Below are 18,686 nucleotides of genomic sequence, written 5' to 3' on the forward strand. Positions count from 1 at the left end.
TTTCCTTGAAGTGTCTTTAGTGTGTGTAGTTGGGGGAGTTCAGGGTGAAAAGAATTCTTCAGAAAGTTCGCATATGTAGACATCCTTTCTGACTTTCAGGCTAGTTTATTTTAAACCAAAGAGCCAAGAATTTGCCATCCTTGTTAGTCAGGTTCCCCAAGGGTCTCTTTTCCCTCTACCCAATCCCCAGTAGTGTGTAACCACGATCGTACTGTCTTGGCCAGGGGTGGGCATGAGGTCCTTGGATTAAAAGTAAAGAAATTCTATTTGCTATTTGAGGACAGAACAATTCTATATCTTTCTTTCCCAAAAGATCTATCTGCTTAGAATGAGACCTGGGTAACACTGAGAACCACTTGTCACATCGCCAATACAAATAATCTTAATATGACCCATTCTACCAACCACAGTACCATCTAGCTAAGGACCAGAGTTTCTCAACATCAGCATTATTGGCAGGTTCGGCTGGATAATTCATGTGGAGCACTGGACTGGTTATTGTAGGACATTTAGCATCATCCCTGGCCTCTATTCACTAGATCTAGTAGCATCCATCCCCCAAGTTGTGATAACCAAAAATGCCTTCAGATGTTGCCAAATGTCCCCTGGGCAGGGGGAAGCACCCTCAGCTGAGGACAATGTTATCGACTCCTCCTGAATTAACAGGTGATGCTTGTGTAATGCTTCTAAGTATTTTGGTGATGATTGCTTCCAACAGCAGTCCCCAACCTTTTCGGCACCCGGGACCAGTTTCGTGGAAGACAATTTTTCCACGGGTGGGGGTGGGGGTGGGGGGATGGAGGGGGATGGCTCAGGCGGTAATGCCAGCCATGGGGAGCGGCAGATGAAGCTGCGGTCGCTTGCCCGCTGCTCCCCTCCTGCTGTGCGGCCCGGTTCCTACCAGGCCGCGGAGTGGTGGCAGTCCTCGGCCCCAGGGTTGGGAACCCCTGTTCTAAGAAGCACTCTGTAGCTGTTAACTTTGCAAAAGCAACCTTTTTTTTTTTTAATCTTCCCTGTGAGTCAGGTACTGCAGATTATTGGCCCCATTTCCACAGATAGAAACTTGGAAGCATTCGCTTTCCCAATCAGATCATGGAAATCTGTACTTTTATTTCCCCCTTCTGAAAAGTGAAAATGATACTCACTGTTTCTCTTCCCTGGCCTGAGACCAGGCAATAACATTACAATGCCCTTTCCTAACTGCTGCTCCCAAACTTCTACACCAGGCAGCTTCAAAGATAAATTTATAGGGCTTCCCTGGTGGTGCAGTGGTTGAGAGTCTGCCTGCCAATGCAGGGGACGCGGGTTCGTGCTACGGTCTGGGAGGATCCCGCGTTCCGCGGAGCGGCTGGGCCCATGAGCCATGGCCGCTGGGCCTGCACGTCCAGAGCCTGTGCTCCGTGGCGGGAGAGGCCACAGCAGTGAGAGGCCCGCGTACCGAAAAAAAAAAAAAGATAAATTTATATTTGCCTGTCTTCCTATTTCATGGGCATCAGAAATAAAGTCCTCAACATAAATAAAATGGCAGCAAGCCACATGTTTCATCAGTGTAACTGCCAAGTTACACGGAGCGAAAAATCAATTCCAGCAAAACCAATAATAATTGGATAGGGTTTTTTTTCCCTCATGCCCAGACACAATGCAATTTTTTAAAACACAGATATTAATGTGCCCAAAAAGCCTACCACAGTAACCTCTGTGACACCAATCTAGCACTTGGGAATGAGTGCAGATAAGCTGTAGATACAAACAACTGTGAACTGTCAGCTCTTCAACATTCTATTCACATGATTTCAAAAGCCAAGAAATTATACAAGAACATATAATAGTTTGTGAGCCACAAAAGCACATGGCCTCCTAGTTGCTAAGGCTATCCAACCTGATCCTAAAGGGAATCCAAAAGAACATGTAATATTTGAAGATGGCTGAGAATTGCCAGAGAAAAGCTATCTTGTTGGAAAATAAAATCCACCTTTTTTAGATACTATAGCTTGGTACTGTATTACTATCATAGGTTGTGTGCAACACATTTGTGAAAACCCAGGGCAGGGACTACATACTTTGCATCCACAAATGGGGAAGGCATCAGGTTTAGAAACTGAATAGAGCGGGTCTCAATTAATGGCATCTGAATGTGATTGATAAGGTATATGAGACTAAAATACATAGATGATAGCTAAAAGAAATCAGGAACAAGGCAACTTAGTTAATAAAATAAAAATTGAAAATAAACTCTGACCTGAAAGAAGGCTAATTTTTCATTTAATGCATTTCATTTCTACCAGCTGCATAATAATAATAAGGATGGGAAGAATAGGTCCATTTGCTGCACATAGATATTTGTTAATTCGTATGCATAGCTAAACTAGCAGAGACTGTCCTTTTGAAGATGTTGGTGAAAAGATTACAACGTAAGCATTAAATATACCAAAACAGGTCATTTGTTTTAATCATTTTAGTAACAATTAGAGTTGCATGTATTTAAATATAAACATATTTCTAGCTAAAAATATGAATTTGTGACTAGGTATATTAATCAGAATTGTACTAGTGTTATTTAACATAAATGAATTTTAAAATAGAACCTTGTGAGAATCAGTGATCCAAAGCTAAAATAGGAAAAATGTAAAACTCCTGCAACTGAAAGGAATAAAATTTTCAGACAGTATCCTTGTCTCTCCCTATGAACCTGGAAGGTCTTGAGTGCCCTCTACAGGTCATTCAAATAATCTTCACAGATTTGAAGTTCATAGAGTATTTAGGCGTTTTCTAGAACATAAAAATAATTTACTGGGGTTTTATTTTTAAAAGCATTACAAGTTCACCACATAAAATTTTTAAAATAAAGAAAAACCCATGATCCTAACCACTATTAACTATTTTCATACATATCCTTTGTGATATATACACACACACATACATTTTTCTTATGTTTGTTTTCTCTTAACCTCATACTGTAAATATTTTACCATAACTGGTTTGGTTGAGTTGGGTTTTTTAAGTTTTTAACAAGTTCTCCAAAAATGTATTTTATTGACAAATCACCATTTCTTATCATCAGAATTTATCAGTGAAAAGTGACCCTCTAAAAAAAAGAAAAGAAGAATTAAAACAAAGCAAAACTCGGTAACCACTCAGGGGTGGGTTCACAAGCAAGCAGGATGCACATAACTCTTCAAAATAAAAATACCATGAATATATTCTGAATAGTTTTCCATATTTATGATGCAATGTGGTCATAAAAATTAAATTAGGTAAGTGGGGTTATCATCTAAGCTGTTAATCTAGAGTTTCAGACCAACAATAACATTGCCAGAACAGAAAGGTTCACATAATATTGCATTTGAATTAGCTGGATAATCACCTTCGTTTGTACTTTACTTGTTCCTGGTCTTATTTTTCCTTGAAGGTCACTCACACTTTAGAAGATAAAGGCACAAGTGGCATATTAGGTGCTTGTCATAATGAGAGGTGACTCCCTTCTCTAGACTAGGCCAGATTTTTTTTTTTATTCTTCTTAATAAAACAAGGATGCACACCTTCAAGGATGTCTAATAGATCAAGCATTCTTAAACAATATCCAATCTTAAATAGGACTGTTAAACAATCTTAAACCACACCTACTTTAACACACTGGTTTAGATTCTCTGCTTATGCAGTTAATTCATTTTTCATATGTTCAAGTCAATATGGTCATTCTAATGCTTGGAGAAAACAGGTATAATGGATTTTCCCCCCAACCAAACAACTGTTTCAAAGTGGAGAGGGGTTTTGATGTTCCTTTTTATCAGAGCAGAAATTATGGGTAGAGATGACATCCAATCCCAGTAACTCCAACACCTCATTTGAGCTGAGTTGAACAGGCAAGGCCTTCTCTGTTCCATACAGTAATATTAAGCAAAAGACTATCTCAATTTTGGAACAGAGATTTCTCACAGAACTTTGTAAGAAGTACATGGGTTTTTTTTGTTGACATTCTGTAAAATTTATCTTTTGAGAAAGTTGTGCCCAGATTTGGCATAACTTAGGAACAAGCATTAACAGTCACAATTTATTTCCATCTTTCGCCCCAATTATTTTTTTTAAGTAGGGAGGGTCCAAAAAATTGGGATGTTCATTAAATGTATAGATAACGTAAAAGGGTTTCAAGACTATAAAAGAAAGTTTGACCATAGATTTCCCAGAAAAATCTACTTTGCAATTAAGACAAATTAGAAAGAGATGGATAAGGATTCTTTCTGAGACACAAAATATTCTCTCCTTTGACTATTAAGACCAAAAAAACGTAGATAGCTAGTAGCTGTTTGTTTTGAGAAACCTTTATTGATAAAAAAACATATAACAAACACTTAATAGTAAGATTTTAGGATTTCCAGGTGTGATTATCTTCTACTTCACCACTGATTTGGGGCATACAGCAACCCTGATTCTAATTTTTAACCAATAATTTGCCTAAAACATTTGCACCCACACAAATTAATTCCATATAGCTCAATTAGCACATATTAAAGGGAGCTGGGCATTGTGAAGGGAAGGTGATTACCATAAGCCTACATATCATCAGTATACCTAATTATTATTGGTATTGACAGAATGGAATACACCGTTCCACGTTCCAGAAGGTAAGAAGGATAAATTCAAAGACACTTAGGCTGATGAGACTTGATTCAGCCTGGGGAATATTCTAGTCCTGGATCCCAAAGAAGAGGGCTCAGTAATCTATGGAAACAGCTCGATTTCTCCAAACACAAGTCAAAATAGACCTCACTTCCTTATTTGATAGGATTGTAAAATCACTGAATCAGGAAAAGGTGATAAATACAGAGATACAGACTCAAAGCTAAAACTGTTAGGCAAATATTAAATGAATAAATGATGGGGGGCTTCCCTGGTGGCATAGTGGTTAAGAAACCACCTGCCAATGCAGGGGACACGGGTTCGAGCCCTGGTCTGGGAAGATGCCATGTGCCGCAGAGCAACTATGCCCGCGCACCACAACAAAGAATGGCCCCCACTCACCACAACTAGAGAAAGCCTGCGCGCAGCAACGAAGACACAACACAGCCAAAAATATAATTAATTAATTAATTTAAAAATAATGAATAAATGATGGTGCCACCCAGCAAAGCACTGATTAGAGACTTTTATTATCAACCTGGAGGAGTATTGCCAAGAGATTGTAACAGGGCTCTATCTTTGTCTCTGCCATCCCACATTTGTCTCAGTCAAGGGAATAATGATAAAAGGCATGTTTATCAAACCTGAAGAGAACATGAAACCAAGAGGGTGAGCAAATAAAGATCAAAAAAAACCTCAACAGCAAGTCAAATTGAATTAGATAAAATTTAATGGGGACTATAATAGATCCTATGTTTGAGTCCAAGGAAGAAAAAGTAATGTGACTGTCAAAAAGCTAATTTGAACTTATGCTGCTTTAATAGACCAGTGACTAGAATAAGAAAAGTCTTGCCCTTCACTAGCTAGCTACACCAAGAATATCATGAGTTGGACAGGCATGGTGGAAAGCATATAAGAACCTCATCAGCATGGGGCCAGAAAAGTGGTAGAGGAGGCCAGACAGGGTCAGACAGAGGCTCAGCCTCGGAGAGGCCACCTGAACAACCCAAGGGGGTAGCTACTGCATGCAGTACAACCTGGAAGACAATTTCATCGTGAGAAATTGGCTACCATCGTGAGGTGGTAGCCAATTTAGATATCAGGACAAGCCACAATCAGGGTCAGAAGATCTGACGACGACAGCAGAATTCCCATCAGTCATAAATTTAAGAGGAGCTGGATATATTCCAAATAAAGAATGCATGGAAAGCGATCTTAAGCAGTGCACTAGAGCCCAGTCGGTATCTGGGCTCCAGCAAAGCCATTTTGCCAACAAGCATTATAGGCAAAATGTCTACATACTACGAGTTTATCAAGGGTCTTAGATTATTGGCTCCAAAATGCATAAGGAAAACTACAATATTAAAACTAATATAACATTATGTTAACAAGTCAGCTGCAATCCAGTGCTTTTACAGTGACATGTAAATTAGGTTTAACATGGGATGTGAATGCATTTTAATGTATTTAATATAATGTGGGAAGGTGTCTCCAAAATCAAAAGTACCTGGGACCTAAAAGTCTTTAAATGGGGATGATCTAGCGTAGACAAGGATTAATGGACTATGTGGTATTAAGCAGTCAGATATGAAAGAGCAGGACTCTTGGAAAGTCACTCTGGAGATTTACATATTGGCCAAACATAGGAGGTGCCATGGCCTCCTATGTTTGGCCAGATTAAACCAGGGCAGGATTAATCTTGGGGGTGAGTCTACACAATAGGAACATTTTCCAGATAACTCAAAAGGAGGGAGAAGAGCCGAGGTAGACATGGCCACCTCTCAGCCTGGGGCTTCCATGCTTCAAATGGCATATCAGCAAACTGGAAACTACTGAGAGGAGAAAAGCTTCATAGGTTGAGTACATCCTGCGAAAGACCAAAGCCTGAAGAAGGAAACACTGAAAGGGATCGTGAGAGGTGTCCTCAAAAATGGGAAGTACTGTCATGTAGAAAAGGTACTGGGTTTATTTTCTGTTAGCACAAGGGGTAGACAAGGATCAGATGGTGAATGCTCTCCAAGAAGGTGAATTTTTTCTTATATTATAAGGACGTATTTTCTAATGATTACCCAGAAACGTAATTAACTGTTGAGTTGACTAAGAAAATAGCACGAGGGCCTTCCCTGGATGACCACTCAAACGGTGGGTCGTCAGGTAGGAGTCAATTATTAAGTGGTTTGTTGCACAGATTTGTACCTACATTTTCTTTCTTTTTTTTTTTTTGGGTTTAGTTTTTTTGTAATTGGAGTATAGTTGCTTTACAACGTTGTGTTAGTTTCTGCTGTCGTACCTACAGTTTCTTAATACTTGTGAGAATGCTTTAAAAATCTGGCTTCCGTGGTTGGTTTACTGCTTCTTAGGCTACCAAGGGGATACAGAGATGGGTGAGAAAGGATTCCCAAGTAGCCTTTAGAATAAATGTTATAGCAGGTTTGGAGCCACGGGAAGGATTAGACCCAACTGGCTTTCTTATCTGCTTCTGAGATGCACCATTACAAATATCTAATAACCTTGAAACAGGAAGGATCTACACAGCTCCTGGAGCAGAGATATTGATAAATTCCTAATATTTCTGCCCCCACGTGGAAAGAGCAGGAGGAAGTGGAGAGCGGAAGACTACTAAGTTTATTTCAGTAGGTCAGCCGAAATGTTGATCATGAGTGTGATTTCAGTTAGGTGCTAGTAATGACTGATGTAAACAGGAAGGAAAGATACTGGCTCTTATAGCTGGACTGGCCACTCTCCGCTCAGCATTTCCTGTTTACCAACAGCTAAAAGAGAGAGGGAAATCTTCTCTCCTCCAACTTTTAAACACAAGTCCTAGATTTCTCTAGGACTGGACCAACTTGGGTCACATGCCTATTTCCAAGCAATTGATTTGGGCAGGGGGCCTGCTATGACCTAATTGTTTTAGAGCTGGGTGATTGCCTAACCCTTAGCCAGTCACCATAGCAAAGGGGATGGTGTTTTAACAATTGGCTTAAGCCAATCAAGCCCCACACTGTGAAACCTGAGATGAGGCCAATGGCCATTCCACAAAGGGAAATACATTTACTCATGTCCACCCGTGGATTAGAAGCTTAAATCTCTCCATTCTCTAAAACACATTTCAGTACAATTTTAGACCATCCTCCCAGCTCTATTAAGCACAACAGGGAGTAATTTTTATTTCCAGGTTAGAAAAATGCATCGAACATAGAGTGTTTCAAATAGCAAAGAGAAACACTAACATCCAGATGCTTGTATATTTGTACTAGCTCCACGCACCTTTAACCAATGACATCAACTTAATTTTATCTGTACTTTCTGCCGCACTAAGAAGTCCCCAGGGGCTGAGAGGAAATTTTGAGAGCTTCTGTGTAGTTATTGTTGCTACAAAACAATATCCTTGGTATCCAAGGGTTCGGGCTTTGAGACACCGTATGAAGTCACTGATTCATAAAGGAAACCTTTGGTAAATAGGTCGGTTGGGTGTGAGAAAATTGATGTTTGCTCTCTGTTGGCAAAATGTCCTTGTGTAATCTTTGAATAATAGTTTATTTCTAGGCTCTCCCCTTTGGGTCCAGCTGCCATTATTGCTCCCATGAGAACTCACACTTCCACCTGAAATGGAGTGCGCATTCTTTTTTCCCCCAAATCGTCTGTAATTATCTCAGTACCTTGAACACTAAGCCTAAAGGGTTTTAGTTGAACAAAGTGCCAGTGAGCTTGGGAATACAGACCCAGACCACTGACTGTATAAATCGTGGAATCCTATTAAGATTCACATTGATTGATAGCCATACTCCAGCTCTGTTTTTGTGCATCGCATTGAAGGGTTCTGCTGCCCTGCAAAAGCAGAAGACAGTGAGAGCTTTGGGCTCACCCACCGTCTTCTCCCCTCTCAATCCCAAACGGTGAACCATCTCTGGTCCTTCAACTCTAGATATTGCTTACATAGTTATCCCCTAGAATCCCACAATTTGAAGATCAGACTGAGGTTGTAATTTATCACCTAGTTACTCAGTAAGCCTAAAATTAATAAGCAGCTTTTTCCATTTCCTTGGTGCCCAGACCCACCTGTAACAGGCCCTTGTGAGCAGAAGCATTTAAAGCAAGGAATAAATCTGGCTCAAGAATGCTACCAAGTAAGTTATATATCAGGCTACCTATCTGAGACAATAAACATAGACCCCTAAGCAGCAAACAACATTCACAAAGTCATTTATTCGTAAATATGTATTGCATACATGACTGGGGACAGAATCTGTTCTAGGCATCAGGAAATTTTTTAAAGAATAAAAGAAGGGGGCTTCCCTGGTGGCGCAGTGGTTGAGAGTCCGCCTGCCGATGCAGGGGACACGGGTTCGTGCCCCCGTCCAGGAAGATCCCACATGCCGCGGAGCGGCTGGGCCCGTGAGCCATGGCGGCTGAGCCTGCGCGTCCAGAGCCTGTGCTCCGCAGTGGGAGAGGCCACAACAGTGAGAGGCCCGCGTACCGCATAAAAAAAAAAAAAAGAAAAAGAATAAAAGAAGGTCTTTGCTTTCAAAAAGTGTATAATATAATGAGAGATGAAGGAGACAAAAGGCAGAGACAAACACAAAGCTATGTAAACAGATGAAATATTTGCATGATAAGATACACTATGTGACAGGAGCTCATTGGAAAGCAGAAACCACTCAAGTTTTTTCAAATAGGGAATTTAATAGAGAGAATTGGTTACAAAGGTTGGATGAGCTGGAAAAGCAAAAGAGAGAAGGAAAAAAGGGTGTTAAAGGAGGAAGAGCCAGAAACAAGTGCCCATGAGCCAGAATTTGTTGGATCCTATTAGAAATGCTGTTCTGGTTGTTTGCAGAGTTTCCAGAAGAGGGGCCGTGAGAGTCTGGAATCACCCCACTGCCCTGGCAGCAATCACCAGCAACACTGCCACACTGCCAGAGACAGAATCAAGAGCCTCGCCTCCCCCTTCTACCTTCTGATCTTCAGCCTATTCTTCCTAGGGGCAGCATCTAACAGGAAGCCAGAGAGACAGGGAGCCCAGCCCCAGGGGTACAGAGCAGAGTATAGAAAGCAGGAGAGGCACAGAAACAGCAAATGAATGACCAGCACAAGCCAACAGAGGTTTTCCTGGAAAGCTCTGGTAATTCCAAATCTGGAGCAAATAATTCTTCCCCAGAAGAGAAAGAGAATGTATCAATCCAGATTCTGCTGCATATAACAGAAGTCCATTTGGCTAGCTTAAGCAGAAAGACTTTCAATAGAAGGAAGTGGTGCTTACAAAATCAAAGGACGGAAGTAGTAGGCTCTAGGCTGGGCAACTAGAAATGACTCCCAGTATCACAGTGCAGACCGGCCCTCCAAGGGGACTGATGGCTTCACCACAGTCGGGAAGCTGGTAGTCAGGTAGCTCCTGCCATGTGTTGACTTCAGGACCACAGAAAGCTAAAACCAGGATTCCTGGTTCCAGAGCCATCTATACTGTATGAGCTGCACCAACAAAAGGAGTGCCTCAAATATCACCTTTGACATCAATTAACTTCATTTAATAAGGCTACCTAAATCTTATCCACTGCCTTGTTGCAAAGCTTTCCTGAAGATTAAAACACATGCTAAAGAAAGCCAATCCAGGGCTTCCCTGGTGGCACAGTAGTTGAGAGTACGCCTGCCGATGCAGGGGACACGGGTTCGTGCCCCGGTCCGGGAAGATCCCACATGCCGTGGAGCGGCTGGGCCCGTGAGCCATGGCCGCTGAGCCTGCGCGTCCGGAACCTGTGCTCTGCAATAGAAGAGGCCACAACAGTGAGAGGCCCACGTACCACAAAAAAAAAAAAAAAAAAAAAAAAAAAAAGCCAATCCATACAGAAGGATTTAGAAAGGAATTTTGTGGTGAAATATGTAACATTTTACATGAAATATGCAAGCTCCAAGAGGGCAGGAGCCACGTCAGTTTTATTCACCACTGCAGCCACGGTAACTTTCCACCCCCTGGCACATAGTCAGCACTCAATAAATACCTACTCATTGAATGAGTAAGACACACACATAGGTTAGTGCCTGGTTGTCAAGTTAAGGTTAGTAGCACAAAGCCAGGGGTCTTATTTTTTAGAGCTTAGATTTTCCAATCTGTTTATCTTAACTTTAGAATCACTTTGTCTAGTTCCCAAAACGAAAAGCTCATTGGTATCGCTAGGCAATCACATTAAGTTGTAAACGAACTTAATGATGTTGAGTCTTCCTATTCAAAACATGGTATGTCTTTTTATTTGTTCAAGGCTTCTTTTGTGCTTTTCAAAAGTGTTTCAAATGTTGCTTCATATAAGTCTTGCCTGTTTCTAAGTTTATTACTAGATATTTCTTGTCTCTATTTTAAAAAGGGTCTTTTCTTCCATTATAAATTTTTGTTTTTATATATGAAAGCTACCCATTTCTGTGTAGTAATTTTGTACCCCATAATCATACTAATTCTATTGTTCGTAAAAGTCTCTCAGTTAATTATTTGGGGTTTACCAGGTATACAGTGGTATAATTAGCAAATCTTAATAGTTTAACCAGCAGTTTTCCAACTTTATAGTTCAGTTTTCTTTCTTTTACCTAATGGCTAGTATTTCCAGAACAATGTTAAAAATAATAGCAATGGTAGTGGACACTCTTATTTTGTTCTTAACTTTCATGGGAATATTCTAGTGTTTCCACAGTAAGCGTGATTCTGGCTTTGAGAGTGAGATAGATATGTTTTACCATGTTATGGAAATATCCATCTATGCATATTTATTGAGTGATGTTTGTTTTGTTAAAAAACAAACAGACCGGCTATTAAATTTTGTCAAATGCCTTTTTAGCACCTGTGTATATAATCATAAGCTTTTTTCTCCTTAGATCTGTTAATATAATGAAGTATATTACTAGATTTTCTAATATTGAATCATTTGCACTCCTAGAATAAACCCCACTAGTTATGCATTGTTATTTAATGTACTGCTGGATCTTGTTTTGCTAATGTGTTCTCCTTAGTTTATGAAAACAATCTGGAATTTTTCATTTTTCCCCTATACTTTGGAACTGTTTAAGTAGAAATAGAATTATCAGTCTTAAATGTTTGAGTCTGGTGTTTATTTGTTTGTAGGGGTAACATCAAACTATTTTGATCTTCTGTCTCTCCTGATTTGGGCTTTAGCAAATGCTTTTCTTACGAGAAAATTATCCATTTTATTCAAATTTTCAAATGTGTTTGCATAGATTTGAGCAAAGTAGTCATAATTCTTTACAACCCCCCTGTTTCCAACGAGCTTTCCCTGATAATGCCTTAGTTATCCATCCTGATTCATTTGTTTCATTTGAGTCTTCTGTAGGAATAATTTCCTCAAACAGGTCCCTGGGTGATATATTCTTCTCTGGAATTCTTCTCTGGAAAGAAGTGGTATTTTTGTGGGTAACGGGACTCTTGAGTCTGTGAGTTGCTGTCCTTTTGCCTTTACTCTAGATGTTCTGAATTGTTATTCTATAATCCCTTCCTTTCAGAAATCTCAGAGTTTTTCCTGTGAAAATACCTTGTACTTTGTGTCTGGAAGATTGCAAAATTATTCTTTTACCCTTGGAGTTCAGGAGTGATATCACGGTTACATAATATAATGAGCCCTTCCATATGCAAAACAGTTTATTAAATTCAGGGAAATTTGTATTTTCTTTTTGTGTATTATGGCTCCTCTTCTTCTGTCAAGAATGCCCACTATTCATATGTTAGCTCTCCTAGATGAGTCTTTCAAAGCGCTTATGCTTTCCAACTTTCTACAATTTTGTTCAAACTGTCTTCCAGTCCACTAACCTGGCCCCATCAGTGGCCATCTTCTTTTCAATTTATCTAACACTCTTTTTAAATTGAAAACTGTGGGTTTTAGTACAAGGAAGTAAGGAAGCTTTTGTGCTCTAATCAGATATCCTTATATGTTCCCAGATTTTGAGTCAAGATGGGAAATGAAAAGTTCAAACCATCATCTGCTTCCTCCGCCAGTTCTTCTCACGAGGAGCCGTCTATTCTGGATCTTCTGCTTGTTTTCCTTCTGTAGGATGACTGGATTTTCTTATAAATATCGTTGTGTTGCTCTTGCATATCCCTTGGGATTTGGACCCAGCTGCCAGAGCACCGTAAATGGAAACAGTGTTCTAGCTAGGTGAAAACCATGGTGGGCTCCAGGCAAGCTGTCATTCCCCTACTGATGCACCAGGAGGTAGTCTCTCTCTCTCTCTCTCTCCCTCTCTCTCCCCACTTTTTAAACTCTCCTACATCTTATTAAAGGACTGTGAAAACAGCAGTTCCTCCACATAGTCACACAAGGGGCAGCAGCCTTCATTTAACAGTCCCCCCGAATCCCTGCACCCAGCTTTCTTCCTTAATCTCACTGTTGTAACCCCATCCAAGTACCCCATGCCAGTAGTTCTCCAGTTCTCTCCTGTCCCTGAGGGGAAAAACATCCCATGACATCATGTCTACTAGATCCAGACAGAGCTGAGACCTCACATTCCCCAGATCCCACTTCATGCTGGGCTTACAAGTTCATAGTTGAATCGGAAGTGGAAGGAAGGGCATCAGGGTTGAGTTTAAGCTGTCGTGTTGCCACTAGCCATTTCCCCTCAGAGAGGAGGTTCTTATTCTAGAACACTTAAATGGGCTCCAGGGGAAGCCATGATTCTCTGAAATTACCGTCAAATTGTATTTATTTATCTATCTATACATATGTATTATGTGTATGTTTTTCTGTAGGGTTTTTTCAGAAGTTTTTTTAAGAATATTTTTTAAAGCAGTTTTATGTTCACAGCAAAATTGAGGGGAAGGTACAGAGATTTCCCATATACTCCCTGCCGCCACACATGAATAGCCTCCCCTGTTATCAACATCCTCCACCAAAGTGGTGCATTTGTTACAATTGATGAAATGATGTGGACACATCATTATCACCCAGAGTCCATAATTTACTTTCGGGTTCACTCTTAGTGTTGTCCATTCTGTGGGTTTTGACAAATGCATAATGACATTTGTCTCCCACTATAGTAACATACGGAGTATTTTCATTGCTCTCTAAGGATCTGTGTTCCGTACATTCATCCCTCCCCACCCCCAACCCCTGGCAACCACTGATCTTACCATCTCCATAGTTTTGCCTTTTCCAGAATGTCACATAGTTGAATCATGCAGTATGTGGCCTTCTCATATTGACTTCTTTCAGCTAATAATATGCATTTAAGTTTCTTCCATGTTTTTTCGTGGCTTGATAGCTCATTTCCTTTTAACACTGAGAAATATACCAGTACCTATGTGTACGACAGTATCAAAGGACCAAAGGACATCTTGGTTGCTCCCAAGTTTTGGCAATTACGAATAAAGCTACTGTAAACATCAGTGTACAGGTCTTTGTGTGGACAAGAGTTTTCAACTACTTTGGCTAAAAACCAAGGAGCAAGATTGCTAGGTCATATGATCAGAGTGTGTTTAGTTTTGTAAGAAACTACCAGAATCTCTTCCAAAGTGGCTGTTCCATTTTGCATTTCCACCGGCAATGAATGAGAGTTCTTGCTGCTCCACATCCTCTCCAGCATTTGGTGATGTCAGTGTTCCAGATTTTGACGATTCTAATAGGTGTACAGTAGCATCACATTATTGTTTTTTTTGTTTGTTTTTTTTTTTGTTTGCGGTACGCGGGCCTCTCACTGTTGTGGCCTCTCCCATTGCGGAGCACAGGCTCCAGACGCGCAGGCTTAGCGGCCATAGCTCACGGGCCCAGCCGCTCCGCGGCATGTGGGATCCTCCCGGACCGGGGCACGAACCCGTGTCCCCTGCATCGGCAGGCGGACTCTCAACCACTGCGCCACCAGGGAAGCCCACATTATTGTTTTAATTTGCGTTTCACTAACAGCATGTCATGTGGAGCATCTTTTCATATGCTTATTTGCGATCTGTATATCTCCTTTGGTGAGATGTCTGTTAAGGTCTTTGGCCCATTTTTAATCAGGTTTTTTGTTTTCTTACTGTCAAGGTTTTTTGTTTTCTTACTGTCAAGGTTTAAGATCTCCTTGTATATTTTGGATAACAGTCCTTTATCAGATGTGTCTTTTGTATATATTTTCACCCAATCTGTGGCTTGTCTTCTCATTCTCTTGAGTTCAGAAGGTTTTATCAGATTCTCAAAGAGATGTTAAGAATCACAGTCTTACAGAGCCATAACCTGGTGGAAATCCCCAACACGCCAATTAGTTCCATGTAGATTGCTCTAAGTCCAGTGGGTATCGAGGGTCTCACAGCCTCTCGGACACCAAAGATTATATCTAAAAGTAAATATCTTCCATTTCTATGCTCTACTTGGGTCATTGTAAAATAGGTTACTGAATATGAAAGATTACCCTTTGAAGAAAGGGCAAGTTCTTGAACTAGAAGAAGATGGTTTTAAGAGAAATAAAATAAAACAAATTGAAACATATTATAGTAAATAATAACCTGTATAGAGTGGCAAAAGTAACAAATACAAGACAGTTGTGAGTGCAATGAGTTCAGGGACAAGAATTCAAAAAAGAGCTTTTGGGGGCTTCCCTGGTGGCGCAGTGGTTGAGAGTCCGCCTGCCAATGCAGGGGACACGGGTTCGTGCCCCGGTCCGGGAAGATCCCACATGCCGCAGAGCGGCTGGGCCCGTGAGCCGTGGCCGCTGAGCCTGCGCGTCCAGAGCCTGTGCTCCGCAACGGGAAAGGCCACAACAGTGAGAGGCCCGCGTACCGCAAAAAAAACAAAAACAAAAAAAACAAAAAAAGAAAAGAGCTTTTTGAAGAGAAGCTAGAAGTGTTTAAGACAATAAAGTAAAGATAATTTTATTTCCCCTCAAAATAAAAATGAAGAAGACCTTAAATTTTCTTTCAGCGATATGTTGATGGTGATTCTTTGGCACTTGGCATTCAACTTCTAAATCTTAAATATATTACTCTTTATCTCTGAGAAAATGTTTCTGGCTTAATCAAAAGTTAGTAGGTAAAATATCTACTACATTATATGGTTACTTTTGAAACATAAGCCCTAGTAATTCTAATGGAAAAGGATTTGATGCTTTTTTATTTGAGGTCAATAAAAATAGAAAATAACCTTAGAAAGATCTTTTTTTGTCTCTAGCAGATAGAAAGATACAAATATAAAGCCTTCTATATGTTTTAAATGATTTTTAGATTTTTTAATATATTAATACATTTTTTTAATGCAAGCTACTCTGATGTATGACCATAACCCAAGCAGATCCATGGCAATTGGGAGCAGAACTGGAAGGGGGAATAGATTTCAAGATAGATCCTTCTACCACAATCTACAATCCTCTACACATTTGCCTTAAATTACTTAAACCTCACTAACATAAGTATTAAGATATAACAATATGATCAAAAATTCACATATTTACTAAAATTTTCACCTATATATTAGCTATAATCAAAGGCTATAAAGAGAAGCTTACCTAATTTTCTTTGAAAAATGTATACTCTTCTTTGAATGTCTTGATCATTTAATGGGTCCGTACTAATTTGATCTTTTATTATACTCCATCCCTTTATCCTTTCTGTTCCCCTTTTAACAAATATGTGCTCAGTTATTATACTTGTTGTTGTTAAATAACACACAGTCAAAATCTATGCCGAGGCACCTAGAATTCAGGCATCCCTCAATCTAACCGAAGAGTGCCCATTAGTGGACACAATGAGAATAAATATGCAGCGGTGATATCAGATATCACTGAATGATCACAGAGGTTATGTTCAGTAAAGCCAAGTATATCCATCTTCTCAAGGCAGCCACAACCAGCCTGTCAGAAACAGCACTCAACATGAAGCCTCTTATGTTATCCCAATTTAAAGCAAAAACATCTTATCATCAATTGCTGGGAAATTTCTCTCCAGATCCCCAACTGTCTTCAAAATGAATTTCTAGGCCAACTGAATTCTGTTTAACTCTGCTGTTTCCTGGTTTCAGATGGCTACACCACGGATGACATTGAGTTTTACTGGAATGGAGGAGAAGGAGCAGTAACAGGAGTGAATAAAATTGAGCTTCCTCAGTTTTCAATTGTTGACTATAAGATGGTGTCCAAGAAGGTGGAGTTCACAACAGGTGAGGATGTTTCCCCCAAAATGAACTAGCGATGATGAGAAAGGAGATGGCTCCCACCAAATGACCATCTGATTTTCTTTTCTTTTCTTTTCTTTTTTCACTCAGGGGCATATCCACGACTGTCACTAAGTTTTCGTCTAAAGAGAAACATTGGTTACTTCATTTTGCAAACCTACATGCCTTCCACACTGATTACAATTCTGTCCTGGGTGTCGTTTTGGATCAACTATGATGCCTCTGCAGCCAGAGTCGCACTAGGTAATGCATTCCCAGCACTACAGAGAGCTGGTGGGATTTAACGTCAAACAACAACCAATGATAAGAATTACAGGCCAGGGTGTCTCTCACAGAGAGGCAGAGAATGAGATTACCGTAAGAGTGCTGGATAATAAAATATCTATGTGTAAGCACTTACAGGGGTGAATGTTTTACAACGTAATATCTTTTTATCATTTTACCAAAATAAAACACAAATCTTGGAGTACATTCAACACTATATAAGTGCTTCTTAGAGAATATTTTAAAATTCTCATTACACTAATATTTTACTAACTTTGTGATTTCTTCTTTGGTTCCTTCTCTTTACAGTGGAGAACATTATTGCATTATTCTCAAATGGATTTGGAGAAAGCTAAACCTTGTGACCATTAACAAGCCATGTCAAAATTATCTTTCAAATATTAACTATAGTTAAATTGTATTGCTCTGTCTCCCTTAAATAGAGCTCCTTCTACTTGAATAAGGCACAGACAATTCATCAGCTATATTAATGATCTGTGATCAGGACAGAATAAAAAATGGTTTCCTTCCCAGCAAAACAGAATTCAGAACTAATCTTGCCATGGTTGAGTAATTGCTGTAAGCTAAAAGGCTATATTTGAGATTTTAAAGGATTCCTTGGAAAGTTAGAATATGTAAGGTCTGTCTGATGTATCTGGGTATGTGTGGGTCTACCTCGTATTTGACCCTAGAGCCATTTCAGTTATCACTTTCTGGGGCTTATTTACAGACACACACACACACACACATATGCAAAAGAACATCATTTATTACTAAGCTAACATATACAGCTCTTCTCTTCTGAGACTACGGAACTGGATTAGATGATCAGCATACCCTTTCACCCCTAGACTAATTGTCAACTCTACAGCTCATCTCTATTGGTTGAGTATATAAGGTTCACAAAGTCAAGTGTGGGCAGCCCCTTATCAACCTTTGAACATTACAAGACTAAGGAAAGTAGACAAATAATTTATCATACCATACACATGTATCTGCACATATTATTTGAATATGTGTATATGCTGTGGTTAAAGAAAAAACATCGGACAGTGTCTACAGCAGGGAATATGAACTATCAAGGTCATGAATTGTGGTTCTCTTTACGCATCTATCCTCAAAGCTAATAATATTTTGATTAGAGGTGTCAGCCTATGCAAATGCTGAATAAACCTGTTCTTTGAAATGTAAAACCCAAGGTATTTAAAACCTTATCTAAGTGAAAAAGACACTTACTTACTAGCCCTTCTTGCTTAAAAAATTTAAGCCAAGGAGTAGAAGCAGAAGTGGAATTAGTAGATTTTAATGAATTATTGCTTCTGTACAGAACATTAGGTAGAATTATATTAGGGGAAATTTAAAATTTTATTCAAAGAAATAAATAGCACCACTCATGATGGCATTTAATATCAGTCCAGACATTTAAATTTATCACTGATCTAAACTATTTTAACCTTTTGTATGGTAGTTCAGACTTCCTACTTTATCTGTTCTCCTCAAGTTTAGTAGTCAAATCAGGGAATCTAAATAGAATAATCTGGCTGGCAAATGAGTGCTAAACTATTTTCTTCCCTTTTCATTTTCTAACTTCCATTCCCTTTGCCAGTTCTCCTTTGTCTTTAATATCCATTTCACATTTCCTATCTTTATTTTTAAGGACCTCCGTCAAGTTTCACGTTT

At 39.6% G+C, this 18,686-nt stretch overlaps 1 protein-coding gene across 5 annotated transcripts in view; it reads right to left on the minus strand.

Moving 5' to 3' along the window:
* Positions 1 to 18,686, minus strand: part of COMMD8 (COMM domain containing 8) — a 152,276-nt gene that overhangs the window by 87,210 nt on the left and 46,380 nt on the right. For 2 of the 5 annotated variants that reach the window (XM_089911882.1, XM_089911886.1), the window contains exon 6: positions 10,417 to 16,864. The exons of 1 other annotated variant lie outside the window; for it this stretch is intronic. In XM_089911882.1, the coding sequence (XP_089768008.1) occupies positions 16,719 to 16,864 (146 nt within the window). In that variant the 3' untranslated portion in view covers positions 10,417 to 16,718. Of the gene's footprint in view, positions 10,373 to 10,416; positions 16,865 to 18,686 lie in introns of those variants that run through there. 2 more of the 5 variants (XM_089911884.1, XM_089911888.1) reach the window with 2 other exon arrangements.

Source organism: Delphinapterus leucas, chromosome 5 (genome assembly GCF_059928025.1).
Source record: "Delphinapterus leucas isolate spDelLeu-1000000601 "Yukka" chromosome 5, BTC_Dleu_Yukka2, whole genome shotgun sequence".
Lineage (NCBI taxonomy): Eukaryota > Metazoa > Chordata > Mammalia > Artiodactyla > Monodontidae > Delphinapterus > Delphinapterus leucas.